Source organism: Nannobrachium achirus, assembly GCF_963921795.1.
Source record: "Nannobrachium achirus genome assembly, chromosome: 23".
NCBI classification, from domain to species: domain Eukaryota; kingdom Metazoa; phylum Chordata; class Actinopteri; order Myctophiformes; family Myctophidae; genus Nannobrachium; species Nannobrachium achirus.
The window spans coordinates 13,557,882-13,571,988 of record NC_137830.1 but is presented as its reverse complement, the minus strand read 5'-3'; the positions used below and the strand labels follow the sequence as shown (position 1 = coordinate 13,571,988).

The 14,107-nt window shown below is 39.9% G+C and overlaps 1 protein-coding gene across 1 annotated transcript in view; it reads right to left on the bottom strand.

The window, feature by feature from the left end:
• Positions 1-6,873, bottom strand: part of LOC308308763 (rho GTPase-activating protein 8-like) — a gene marked incomplete at both ends in the record, with an annotated part of 47,566 nt that extends 40,693 nt beyond the window's left edge. Inside the window, one exon of the mRNA XM_080754216.1 lies at positions 6,834-6,873. Within this exon, the coding sequence (XP_080610342.1) occupies positions 6,834-6,873 (40 nt within the window). The remainder of the gene's footprint in view (positions 1-6,833) is intronic.
• Positions 6,874-14,107: the final 7,234 nt, after the last annotated feature.

Sequence of the window (14,107 nt, the reverse complement as noted above, 5' to 3'; positions counted from 1 at the left end):
AAAGTTTCATGCGCGTATCGCAAAAATCCCAGGAGGAGATAGATTTTTACTGTTTTTCATATTATTCCGAATTGTGGGAGACCTAAAGGTCAGAGGTCAAAAGTTAGAGGGTAAAAGTTGTTCGGCATGAGGAGACGCATACGTGTATACAGGTTTCATGGCTGTACCTCAAACACAGCATGAGCTATACCTGTTCAAAGATCGCACTTTCGAAGGCTTCCTACAGCGCCACCATTTGGCCGATTGCTATAATAAATAATAGCACACTTCGCCACTGTAAGCTGAACACATTGATGTTTTTATTTTCATTTTCTCACTAAGTATGTAGGAGTAGAAAGGAACCGAAGTTTTTTGATACTTGCACTGCTTAGTATAGAAATAAATAATGACAATAACTAAAGTGTGCTCGCCTATAGGCGAGCCCACAATAATGACAATATCTATCACAATAAAAACAGTTGAAAATGGGGAACATATAAAGTTGGAGAGGGTACACCATTGTGTAAACAGAGCTATGTCGCATTGTGACATGTTTTATATATACAGGGTATAAAGCTAACAAAGCTATTCACCTTGAAGACACTGAGGCCACTATCTGTAATAGGCTGGATGCTGCTTTTTGTGCAGAGCTTTCCAATATTTTCCATTTGTGAGACATACTGTAGCATAAGAAACAGGGTTGTTTCATCATGAATTCCCATATGACACCCACCAGCTACCATTTCCTGAGTTTATGCACCTTATCTGATATTGTTTCATCCTTAAAAAAAATAAGGAAAAAAAAGAACAGAAAAGAAAACAGATTTACCAACCCTCCTACAGTAGTCCAACACATTGGCTGGAAACTTTCAGTGTATAATCTATGGCTGTGATCTTGTGTTTATTCTGCAGTGGTTCGGGAAACCGATCTATAAATACTGGTGTGACCGATAGCACAGGAGGGGAAATGCCCAGAGGACAGGCCTGTTTAGATTGGCTGGACGGTGGACAATGCTCAAATTTACTGTACCGTTACTTGGCCAAGGAAAGCAAGCAGACGTATTTGTCTGGACAAATTACAAGGGATTCCTTTCATGCCGTAAGAAGAACACAAACACATTACGTATGTTAGCTCCCTGCAAACCCTCCCTAACGTACATACTGTACAGCAGCTAAGGCTGTCACGATTATGACATTTTACTTGACGATTAATTGTCATACTAAATGATTGCCATTTAAACAATTTCATTGTGTGGCTTTTAGGCCTTGTGAACTTAAGTTGCACAGGGTCAGATATTACAAAAAAGCTACTGTAAATACACCAAGAAATGCCAATAACAAAATATAATCAAAATCATGTATTATTATGGCCAAAATAAATACGTAGATCTGCCTTTTCAACTATTCCTGAAAAGGTTTCAAAATGTATGAATCTTTCTCAACATGGAAAAGATTTTGTACAGAATCCTACAACTGTCTATAGACTTCAAAAATGACCACAAAAAGCGTAAAATAATGATAAAATAATCATTTTGGCCATCGTCAGGCTCACTTTCCCTCTTCTATTCTTTTATATGGATTGATAAGGGATGTAAACAAAGTCAGCCTGACAATGGCCAAAATGATTATTTTATCATTATTTTACGCTTTTTGTGGTCATTTTTTAATAGAAACACATATATGAAGCTTAATCTTTTTTATAAAATATTTTCAACATTATTTTTATTTTAGCATCCGTTTTTCATGAAAAAGTTGACTACAGCTCCTTTAAGTGGCTAAACTGTTCATAATTGTGCTGGGGACCCCCTGGAGCCATAACAACGGGCAAGAAAAATATAAAGGCTGGGGTTAAAAAGAACAGGGAACTTTGGCAAGAATTACCTTTTCTTTTTACAAAATATCCGTCAAAACATTGCTGATTGGTGGTCTAGGTCAATCCAAAATTATGATTTGGACACAAGAATCTGGCATCAGCGCTTCCTAGTTCTCTTGAAATGTTCTGAGTGTGGTCACCGGGTTGACCAGGATGACCTCAGACCTCTTAGTTGGCACAGTGAGTGGGCATCGACTCAGAGGCCAAAGGAAAGAATGTGTTATTATGAGCCCTGCCCAGTTCAGCTAATTAACAAGGCGCCGTTACAAGGCCCTCCAGCTCGGGGGCAAAGAATCTTATCTAGTAAATCACATGACCTCTATCTCACTGTTTCCCAAACAGTGGGTCACGGACCAGTTTTTATGGGACACGAGTAAATATGCCTGTATGTATTTGTATTTCCTACATTGAAAAGAAAAAGAAATCATCATCCAAAAAGATTGTTTCACATATAATAAGCTGACATCCTGGTGGCGCAAAAAAAGGCAAATTAGAAGAAAAATGCAGGCCAGCCTGTTTTACCTTGGCCTCTAGGGAGTGTGCATACAAAGTGTTACACAGATCGGTGCAGTTATTGGTCAAGACAGGACTCTGCCTGTTATAGTGCCACTTTCTTCCTCAGCCTAGTGGGAATGTGCATGCAAAGTTTCACCGAAATATTTTGTTCAAAACGGAGCACTCCTGCAAACTTTGGAAGCCAATCAGGAAAAAATGTGAATCTGAAAGACCCATTTCGTTTAATGACTCTTTGTACAGAGTTGTGTGATTTTTGGACAAAATCTGTAGAAGTACTGTCTAACAATATGTTTTGCACAAATCTGCCTCCTGGTGGCACCATAACAGGCCCATGTGAAAGATTTGGGGCAGAGGTTCTGCGCTGGCACCAAGGGACGGTGCCACTCGGACGGGCGGACAGACGGACGGACAGGCGGACAGTCTAACAATTTCCATAAATAAATAATAAAAACAAGTTTAAGTAGTAGCGACAATAGCAGATCTACAAGCTCACAACATGGCAAGAAGTGAGTCAAGCGACACGTCGTGAGCTTGTAGATCGGTTATTTTCACTAGTTCGGGCAAGCGTCTCATTCATCTTTTGTGTCTTGAGCTAAAAAGAACTTTGGGAACCCCTGCTCTCTCTCTCACAGTACTCTTTGCCAACGTCACCGAAACACAGATAGCAGCAGAGATGCCACAGGCACAGTGTGACACAGAAATGCATAATGATGTTACCGGGAGAAGTTAGCAATAGAGATGGGACGATATGCGATATTATCGTTTATCGCGATAAAAAACACTCACGATAATCGTATCATGTAGATTTAATATATCGTCATATCGTCCTTCGTCATGCACTGGGATCAAATCACCTTTTATTTGCAGAGCTGCATATCCGGTAACACTAAACCCTCTAAAATTGGTAAAAGGTACTAATATATAATAATATATGTTCTTTTTTTCACTCTCTTATCAAATGTCTTTGCCAAAAAATACAACGCGACACGTTGTGAGCTTGTAGATCTGCTATTTTTGGGCAAATGTTCCGCCCCAGGATAATGGATTTTGATTATCGCGATAATATCGTAAATCGTGATTTATTTTGTCACAACAATCTAGGCCTGTCCTCTAAAAATCGACGAATCGACGCGTCGTTTTAAGCCCCCGGAATCGACGCCAATTGTTTGAGTCGAGCCGTCAAAAATATATAATTTTTTTTATCACACCAGTATACTGTGGTGCGGTATGATAGCGCTGGACTGTGACTGTCATGTAATTCTTATTGAGTCCATACTTCCTACTACTAGACTTAAAAATAAAATCAGTTCACGTGACTTGAAAGTTGCCTTGATCATATAACAGGGAGCTCTTATTTTGAAGTTAACCACTTGGAAAGGAAATGCGTCGACGAGTTGTTATTCTACTTGAGAGCTGGCCAAAGAAGCAGCAGAGCAAGCGCGATGCGCTTTCACTTTCACTGCCGTGGGTGTGTGGTGGTTGGACTCAGGCTGAGGAATAGCGACGGGCGAACTGTTTTCTTTTTATTATCTCGCACCAGATCGGCAACATAGCTCTTTTGATACAGCAGCGGTGCTCTGAGAAAATACAACTTGTGGAAATAATACACAACATGCTGTCAAAGAGATGCATTATTCTCTCCTCTGTTGTTCTACTCTGCTCCACAATTCACAATTACGCACGGCAAATTACGCACGGCTGGACGCAATCTTATCGTCATTAATGTCCAGTGTCCACCGCTATCATGTCTCAATATGCACGGTAGTTCATGGATCTAATTCACTTTAAAGGCTTAAAACATATTGCTGTTTTATTGTATTACGTTGACGTGGTTTAAAAGCTTAAAGCACCACTTTTTTTTTCTTTTTTTTTACATAAATGATTCGTCGACGCGTCGGATTAACCCCCGCGACTCGAATCGACTTGAGAAATCCTGCGTCGAGGACAGCCCTACAACAATCGTGATATGAAATGTTCATATCGTCCCATCCCTAGTTAGCAACCTGTCCTCAGTGACTCACTTCCACTCTCATCCGTCTCAGTGCCAAGTTTCAGGTTGACTTGCGTACAGAGGGAGGCCAGTAGACCGGTACATCTAAGCTTACTAGACCTTACCCGTTCGAAGATATGTGCTCCAAAATATGTGCAGAGTGTGGGTTGTGGGGAAAGTTACTGTGGTGCGTGCGTGAGAATATGTGGGAGCATCATAATGTAAGGAGCAGCTCATGGAGGAGTGTATATTTATGATGCAAATAATTTAACAGCAAATTTAGGTGAATAGAAGTATGAATGCGCTTGCTCCACATAGTTTTTTCATACCCGTTGGAAGATGAGACACACATCAAACGCACCTGGTAAAAGAGAGAGAGAGAGAGAGAGAGAGAGAGAGAGAGAGAGAGAGAGAGAGAGAGAATGCACATTCCTAACTGTGAGAGAGAAAACGCTAATAAACAGCTTTAATTTGGGAGAAATGAAATTCGGGCTCCGTCACCGTTGGTATAATGCTAATGGCCAATACCATGTGAACTTTGGGATCAGTTGCTGAAGCGAGCGAATAGATAAACGTAGATAAGCGTGAGCGTTAGAGCGTTAGAACGTGAGTGTGTGAGTGAGTGAGTGAGTTTGGTGGTTTATCTGATAGATTTCTTTTTGCAGTGTAGAGTCACACACCAGGAGAGAAATCACTTTGTATTTTTGTTTAATTCGTATAAGTCTGCATGTCTTCGTGGTTGTAACTTGTGTTTACAGTATGTTAGCACCTAATGACGAAAATAATCCATCTATTCATCTAAACATTTTATATAAAAAGGTGTAATAAGTGATCCTTTTTGGATAAACCAAAAAGTTTTTGTTAAAAGGTTACAAGCACTATATCCTGATGGTAATCCATTTCAATTTGGCTTTCAATTTCAAGTGTTTATCTTCCTGCATCGACTGTGACTGAACTCTATAGCATGGGTGTTCAACAGGGGGTCCACGAACCCTACGAGGTCCTCAAGAGTCATTGCAGGGGGACCGCCAAGTTATTGTTTGATGGTATGTTATTTTTATTTTTTCATGAGAGGGTAGGGGAGCAGAGAGAGAGATGGTATAGCACTTGTAACCCTGTAAATTAGTATTATTATCTCCAAGGCCACCTCTGTACTTATTATTAAAATGTTTATCTGGAGGTTGCCAGAACTGGCCCACCCACAATAATCTGGCCTGGTATATTTGTAACTAATTTACAATATTTGCCAGGGCAGCCAGACAGTCTCACATTTAGGCTATAATGTCCAAATAGAGAATCAACATGTTGGCTACTTGAAGAACGCTTATTATAACACTTTTATCCATGTGCAAATTATATATTGCGCAAAAGAACGTGTTTCACATCCCGAGAAAGCATCTGTCATTTCAGACTTTGGCGTTGGCTATTCAAAAATAGCAGCTATACAAGCTCACGGCACAAGCTCTGTAAATCTGCTATCTTTGAACATCTTTGAAAAATCTTGAAAGTTGAGAACTACTGATTTAGAAGGCATTTGTAGAACAATGAAGTGTTTCTCTAATAAAGAGCGCTTTCCTTGACAAATCATAGAGCTCCTGTTCTATGAAAGAGCTCTTGTTTATTATCTCTGCTGGAAAAGGAGTATGACTGTCTCCTGATACAATGTCCCCTTGTAACTTTTTAATGAAATAAAATGTCCTCACTTTCAAGGATGTGGCCTGTACAATATGATCACAATAGTATTTCCATCTTGCAGTTGCATCAGTAAGCAATACATTAATCTTATTTGCCGACCCCGTAGTAGGGGTTGCCTGTTTTTTCTATGCATCATCTAAGAAAAGAAGAAAACAAAAAAACACTTACACACCCTTTAAGTTGCCAGAACATTTGCAGTTTGCTCAGATTTTAAAATTGAGCTTTAAAATTGACTTCAAGGCTTCACTCTGACCGTTTCCCTTGATTTCACATAAAACAGTGGAGAAGCTAGTGGTGAAGAAAAGCTCCTCGACAGGTTGGAGGCCATTAAATAGGAAGTAGAAAACCATATCATTCACAAAACTAGGAACTTTATTTGCTTTTATTTTCAAACGTGTGTATATATTACTGTATATAGGGACCCTATTAACAGCTGAACCATGGCATCTCTGCCAATAACTGCTGCAGCAACTCATGTGAGCAGTAGAGTACACACATAGATTTCTGGAAAAAACAAAGTCCTGTTTGTGAGAATAAAGATTTTTTTCTTATGTTTTATTGCTGCTGGCTTTGTAGTTTGGTGATGGAAGATGACCCATTTTCAGCAGGTGAATTGACTCGCGTATGTTTCCTGGCAGTATAATAACTTGGGAATCTAATGTGAATTATTGTAGTGAATAAATTCCTTGTTCTGTGCATTGCATCTTCTCACACCTTCCATTTGATTAATGAATTCATTGGCATTACCTTTCAAAGGCTGAATAATCACGTAACTCTTACCGATTTCTGCCAACTTCTCCAGATCTGTTGCTGCAATCATCGTTGTTGTTGTTGTTGTTGTTGTTTAAGGCCTGCATTCATGCATGGAAAAAATATATAATGAATACATAGACACATCAATAGTTTATTTTAATCTCTTTAAATGCCTTTTCATTTCATTTCATTTTACATATCCTTACATTTTGACCCATTTTCTTTTTTTTGTGTATACCTTCACCTACATAAAACACAAAACAAAAACGCAGAGGGAAAAAGACAAAACAACATAACCTATGTACACACACGTAATCCACATAACAAAAACAAAACAAAACAAAAAATATACAGAGACAGATAAAAAATAAAAATAAGATAAAGAGGCTTTTTTGTTTGATGATTGTGTCTGAAATACTTTTGGTTTGAACAAAAATACAAATAAAATGGACAGAACAAAAGGTAGAGTTAAGTGGGCATGTTATCCTTATTCAATAGATAAGAGGCCCACCTTTCTTCAAATACATTTTCCTTAACATTTATTTTATATGTCACCTTCTCCATAGAGTACTCCATTTTTTCCAACCATATATCCACCCTGGGAGGTTCCAAACTTTTCCAACCCCTTGATATTTGTTTGAGTGCTGTAATTCTCAAAATCCAAAAGAGATATAGATCTCTGCTCTGCAGACTTTGGGGACGTGTTCCCAGAAGTATATTGTGGTTTTGTAAATTTAAAACTCTCCCAAATATGTGTTCTATTATTTGTATCACTCTTGACCAGAACGTTTGTATTTTGGGACATGTGAGAAAAATATGGTTTATTTTAATCTAATCGTCATAACTGCGTAGAAGTGTTAGTATTACATGAAAAGAGAGCAAAGGGAATTGAATCACATCGCATAATGTCACTGTTCTGAAAACCTTTCCTTACAGTCAAGCACAGACATGATTGGAATTGTGCGTTCTCTTTTTAAATGGGTACTCATAAAAACAATGAACAAGGAGATATGAAATTTTTTGTGTGTTTTAAAGCTCATTGCAACTATATTATGATGACATGTATGTATTATGTTACGTATTCATTTGTTTTTATTGTTATGATGTCTGTCACAGTCCTTCTCTGCGAGATGCCTGTGTGAGAGATGAGTGAGTGAGTCACCACTGAAATGTGACTTTTTCCAGGCATAATATTATTATTAGCAGCTAGCAAGGTGACAAGAGGAACAAAAACAAGCCTTTAACATGACAGCAAAGTTTCCCTTGAAAAGAACGGCATGACCACCTCCAGGATTACAGGCACCAGGAAGTCAATGTTTAAAAGCTTTTTTACATTAATTTTCTTGCCCACAACTGAACTGCCAACACACAAATAATTGTATTTTAATTTTAAGTAAAGCAGACGTATACATGATCAGAAAATACTTAACCCATTTAGGCCTAAAATTAGTGGATGCTTTAACTATAAAAAAATAGCAGATATACAAGCTCACAGCGCGGCACCGAGTGCCGCGCTGCGAGCTTGTAGATCTGCTATTTTTGATAAAGTCATGAAAATATGTGCAAATCTTTGAATATGTATTTTCAAGGCGAACGTTTGTAACTCAAAATGTTGCTTCTGGGTGGTCCCTGGAACTAGATATTTTGAAATGGAGGTCCGTGGCCAAATAAATATCATTTTGGGGGTCCTTCACATGAAAAGGTTTGAGCACCACTGACATAGTAGTCTCTCAAGAACAGACTAACTGAGCTCCAGTTAAGTGAAAAGTACCTTTTCTTTGACGATGGCTGGCCAGATTGCTGACATAGAAACATAGTTTTTTTCCAAAAATCTTAGAAGGATTCAAAAGACACTTATAGAATCGGGTCAAAATTCTAATTTTCACGATTTTTCAAAAATAGCAGATCTACAAGCTCGCAGCGCGGCACTCGGTGCCGCGCTGTGAGCTTGTATATCTGCTATTTTTTTATATTTAAAGCATAAAATATTGCGTCATATTGTGTTCAGGCCTAAATGGGTTAAACATGCTACAATTACGCTCTCATTTTTCTAAACCTGTATATCCAGTAATTTTGGGCATAAACAAGTTGCAGGATAACATTAAAAAGTCTGATGTACAGTGCATGTTCACATCATTTATACATTAAGATTTATGTATTTACATTTTTGTCCAAAAAAGGGGCACTGTTACATCGAGGTTCCCAGATGTCCCTATGGTTGAATGTCACTTAGCAACAACAAACCAGCATGCTATGGAAAATTCAGGTGCCCAGACTGCCCACATGTCTCTGGTGCCCACATGTCCCTTGTGCCCAGTTGTCCAGGTGCCCACATGTCCCTAGTGCCCAGATGGTTTTGGTGCTCACATGTCCCTATAGTGCCCAGTTGTCCAGGTGCCTACATGTCCCTATAGTGCCCAGATGGTTTTGGTGCCCACATGTCCCTAGTGCCCACATGTCTCTGGTTCCCAGTTGTCCCGGTGCCCACATGTCCATAGTGCCCAGTTGGGTTTAGTGCCCACATATCCTGTATAGGCTATCGCTCTTAACTCTCAACAGACCAGTAGGCTTTAGATTAGATGCATAGACTGTAAAAAAATATAGATTAGATGGTATTTTGGGAAAGGCCTGAAATTACACCTGCTGCTACTACAGTACTACCAACATAAACTCTGGGAAAGAAACACATAAAAAGCAGTGGTGTAAAGTAACTAATTAGATTTACTTAAGTACTGCACTTAATAACGATTTTTAGGAATTTGTACTATAGACTACTTGAGTAAAATGTCCAGTACTTTTACTTCTACTCCATTACATTTATTTAGTTACTTTGTGTTTTTTTTTATAATTATTATTACAAAACATACTGTACATTTAACACTTCAGCCATATACATTTTGTCCATTTGAATTTTTTTTTTACATACCGGTATTTGAAAACTTGAAATGGCCCAATCTGCATAATGTGCAGTACTACTTTCTACTTTTGGTACTTAAAGTACATGTTTTGATAATACTTTTGTACTTTCACTCAAGTAAATATTAAATACATGTCTTTAACTTGTAACAGAGTATGTCTACATTGCAGTATTGATACTGCATGTGCAGAACTTTTTTCCACCACAAAGCCATAATATAGTGGCTCAATTTCATTCAAAGGTTTGTCTCAACCTGCACATATGGCTTCAGGATAAGTGGCAGGATTTCAGGAATAATATTCTGCTTTGTGGCGGTTCAATTCTCAATGTTTTTATCTACTGTAGCCATTACAGCTGCGTCCCTTGTCCAAAAACAACTGATCTACAAGCTAACAACGCGTCGCACCGAGACAGGTTGTTGGCTTGTAGATCAGTTCTTTTTTGGTGGAGCTGACTCACCTTGGCGACAGGTTTTCAAAATGAGAAAACAATTTTCACAACTGTATTCAATGACCCTCTAAATAAGTTTGACGCCCCAAACAAGCTTGAAAACGGCTGCATGTATATAGGTCTATATACCGGTATATATTTTCTTACACGTACCTTTAGCGTCGACATAAAGGGCATTGTTTATAAATCCTTTCTCCATAACATGATGAATCCACAGCCACAGTACAGGTGGTAACAACTTCTGTAGGAAACTTCCTCAATAATACACCGTGGTGCTCCTGACCAGTGTTGCCAGATACTGCGAAAGAAACAAGCAACTCTGGTCACAGAGATCTGTGAACAAATGTTATTGGTCGCTCCGGCAAGTCCCCACACACACTTCTGCCTCCAGAGAACGGCCACGCAGCCACGCTTGGCCAGGTTAATGAAAACTAATATCTCAAGAACAAACTCTGATGCTACGCAAAGGAAAAGGAACTTTTTTTGACGATGGCTAGTAGCCAGATTGATGAAAACAAGCTCAAAATGTAAGTGTTGCTTATTTTGGGCTTGGACATTACAGACAAACAACTACAAATATAGTTGCTATATAATATACCGACCTTCCAAATATTTAAAAGGGACTGTACTGGAAAATAATCGCTTACAACAAGCAGACTTGGCAACACTGGCACACGAAAGTGCGCATGCGCAGAGCTTTACAAGGCGCTTGTTGCAGTCTGGTTGCAGTGAGTGCAGTGGCTGCAAAAAAATGCTTGAAGGGCCCAAAAAATGCAATTGAGCAGGAAGGGAAAACAGAATTCAGACATCTTTAGCAGGAGAGCAAAATAAAAATAGTGTTTAGTTTAAATGGGTAATAAGAGGCTATGTTGTTTTATTAGGCCTACTGCAAGTAACACACAATCACCCATACAAATATTGCAATTCCAACAACATACATATAAGCCTTGTTTTGATGTCCTTGTTTTATTTTTTGATATTTTTTAATTATATTTAAATTCTCTGTCTGTTTTCACCTCACGGCTCTCCCCAAAACCTGCCCACCCCGTGGCAAATCCGGTGACCTCGGGACGGTTGCCACCAGGTAGCCTATTACTAAAACCTCAGTAAAACTATGCCAAAACCTAATTACCAGGTCACATTCCTTTATCAACCCCCCTGGGTCACCCAAGTGAGGGGTATGATTTTGCGAGACCCAAAACCCAGATGAGCTTGGGCTACATCACTGAGGATACGTACGTCCCAGGTGCATCCATGCAATGTTTTTTTCGTTATTCTATTTATAGTGACTCATAGGAATAGACTATGTGACAACCAGGAATAGTCTGGGCTAGACGGGGTCCACCCTATGTTCCCCAGGTTCTATGTTCCCCACAGGTTAATATGCATTCAACAGCGTTAGTTTTACTGAGGTTAGGGTTAAGGTTAGGTTTAGGTGGTAATAGGCTCTATGCATATACGCCATTTTGTTCTACTTCCGGGTGTCTTTCAACTTCCTTCACAGGTGTTACCGATGATACTAATGAAGGGTCTGTTCCATTCTGGTCAAACAGAGTCAGGGTGCTGATATTGTGCATGTTGGCTCACTGGAAACACTCTGCTACAAGACCCACTGTGCAATAAATCAAACAGAGCCTTGATTAGTATCATCAGTAACACCTGTGAAGGAAGTCGAAAGACACCCGGAAGTAGAACAAAATGGCGTATATGCATAGAGCCTATTGGGGAACATAGAACCTGGGGAACATAGGTACGGTCCCACGGTTAGGCCTTTAGGAGGGCCATTCAAGCCGCAAGCGGAGCCTGCAGCACCACTGTTGCCTAGGTGGAGCCTGTGGCACCATTGCGGCTCAAGAATCCACCACTCCTGAGTGAAATGTCTGAGGCTGGAGTCTGGTGCAACGCACAGGTCCTGGACCTGGTGAGAGCAGGAGTGGACCTGGTGAGATGTTGGAGGCGCCCGGCCAGGTGTCAACCCACAGAGTCTAGTCCTTCCATGGGCCAGATTTCCTCTCCCGGTCTCGGCAGAGTAGTTCCGGAGTGGTGGAGTGAATGGTCCTGTCTTTCCCTAATGGGACTGATCGTGGGTAGCTACTGGGACGTAAGTCGGGACTTGATCAACCCCGGCTGGGTCACCCAAGTGAGGGGTATGATGTTGCGGGACTCGAAACCATTGAGCTTGGGCTACATCACTGAGGATACGTCCCAGGTGCATCCATGCGATGTTTTTTCGTTATCATACAGAAATGATTTTTTCAATATTTAACAAAAACAGAAACTAGGATATTGGCCCTTTTATTTGAAATGTAGGCCATAGCCTAGGCCTTAAACACTCAAATGCAAAAGCAGCCAGGTGCAGAGCCTACGTGGTTAACACAGATATAACATTGTATGATACAGATATTCCGTAATGTCACCCAGAGATGACACACATTTTAATTTGGCAGACTGAGCTCCTTGGATCTGACCGAGCTCTCGGAACTGGAGTGAAATTCCAGGTAATTGGACCAAGGTGTCAGTCAAGTGCCCGTTGGCCCGTTGCTTTTTAAGCCCGACACTGCTCCGTGTCTGAGCTTTTGCCTGTTTTAAATGCCACGCTTGGCCTTGGGTGTAACCTCAAACCTGGGAGTATTGACAGCGGGAGCCGCTGGCTCTGTGAGGCGGGATTTATCTCCTCTCTACAAGTCCTTCAGAAATGGACAGCAGCTTTGACAGCATGACAGCATGAAGGCTCACTTTAGGTCAGAAATGAAAGGGCAGGTTGCTGTTGCTTCACATTCAATCAATAGGAAAGTAGACCTACAGCATTACTTAGAGAAAAATGGATATTACTATATATTATTATTATTATATTATCATTAATCATCATCATCATTATTCTTGGTAGAAGTGGTATTAACGCTCAACCCTCAATACTTAGTAAAACCTGACCTTTGGCTCAGTACTTACTTGGTCTGCTTCTTTTCCCCTCTAGTCTATACCAAACCTCTTCACCAAAAATAGCCAATCTACTAGCGTTTTTGGCAAATGTTCTCCCCAGAACATGGATGCTAGGGTTCAAGTAACATAACATTGTTGTTATTGTTGTTTTTACAAGAACAAAAAGAATAATGATGAATAATGATTATATTATTATTAGGATGCAGCTGGCAAGAACAAGCATGGAAGAGTCAATTACCAAGCAAGAAATTAGTTGCAGTTAGTTTCAGACAGTGTCTTTTATGCCAAGGTTTGCTCAAGGCATGTATTCATTTTAATTTACCTTTCATTTTACATCCTCGCCCCAGATACAGCTCATCTGGATGCAAGAGAATGTTACAAGTTGAGTTAAAACATTCAATACTCTAAGTATTGTCATTCAGAATCCTCCATGACATGAATACAGTAGATGGCTTCAGACTAGTGCAAACTTTAGGGAAAGCCTGCCATCTGCTGGTAGAACATGAAGCTCTGCATTACAGCTTCTATGCCTTTCTGGTTTACTGCTTGTTATGCCAGATCTTTGGCTGGTCCTTACCAGAATGGACTTGTAATTGTGAATATATTGCATATATGTGCTATAGACTGTACAGTATCTACTCTATGTAGCCTATGTACTGTGCGTGTGCCGTGTACCATAGGCCGTGTGCGTGGCAAGCTTGTCATTTCATGTCAAGCAGATGATGGAAAAGGCTGGGTTTCATGCTGTTCTCTGTGCTTGTCACTGAACAGAAAAAACTAAAAAAACAAACAAACGAACAAACAATACAAAACAGAAATAGACAATATGTTGTCTGCACTACTATTGCACCTTCATCCAAAGTGTTTTACAATGTGTGTTACTTTCAGAAACTCGCGTACAGACAGATGGTGAAGGCAAGGAGTTTCAATGTTTTGCTCAAGGACACTTCGACACAAAGCCTGTAAGAGCTGGGGATCAAACCAGGAACCTTCT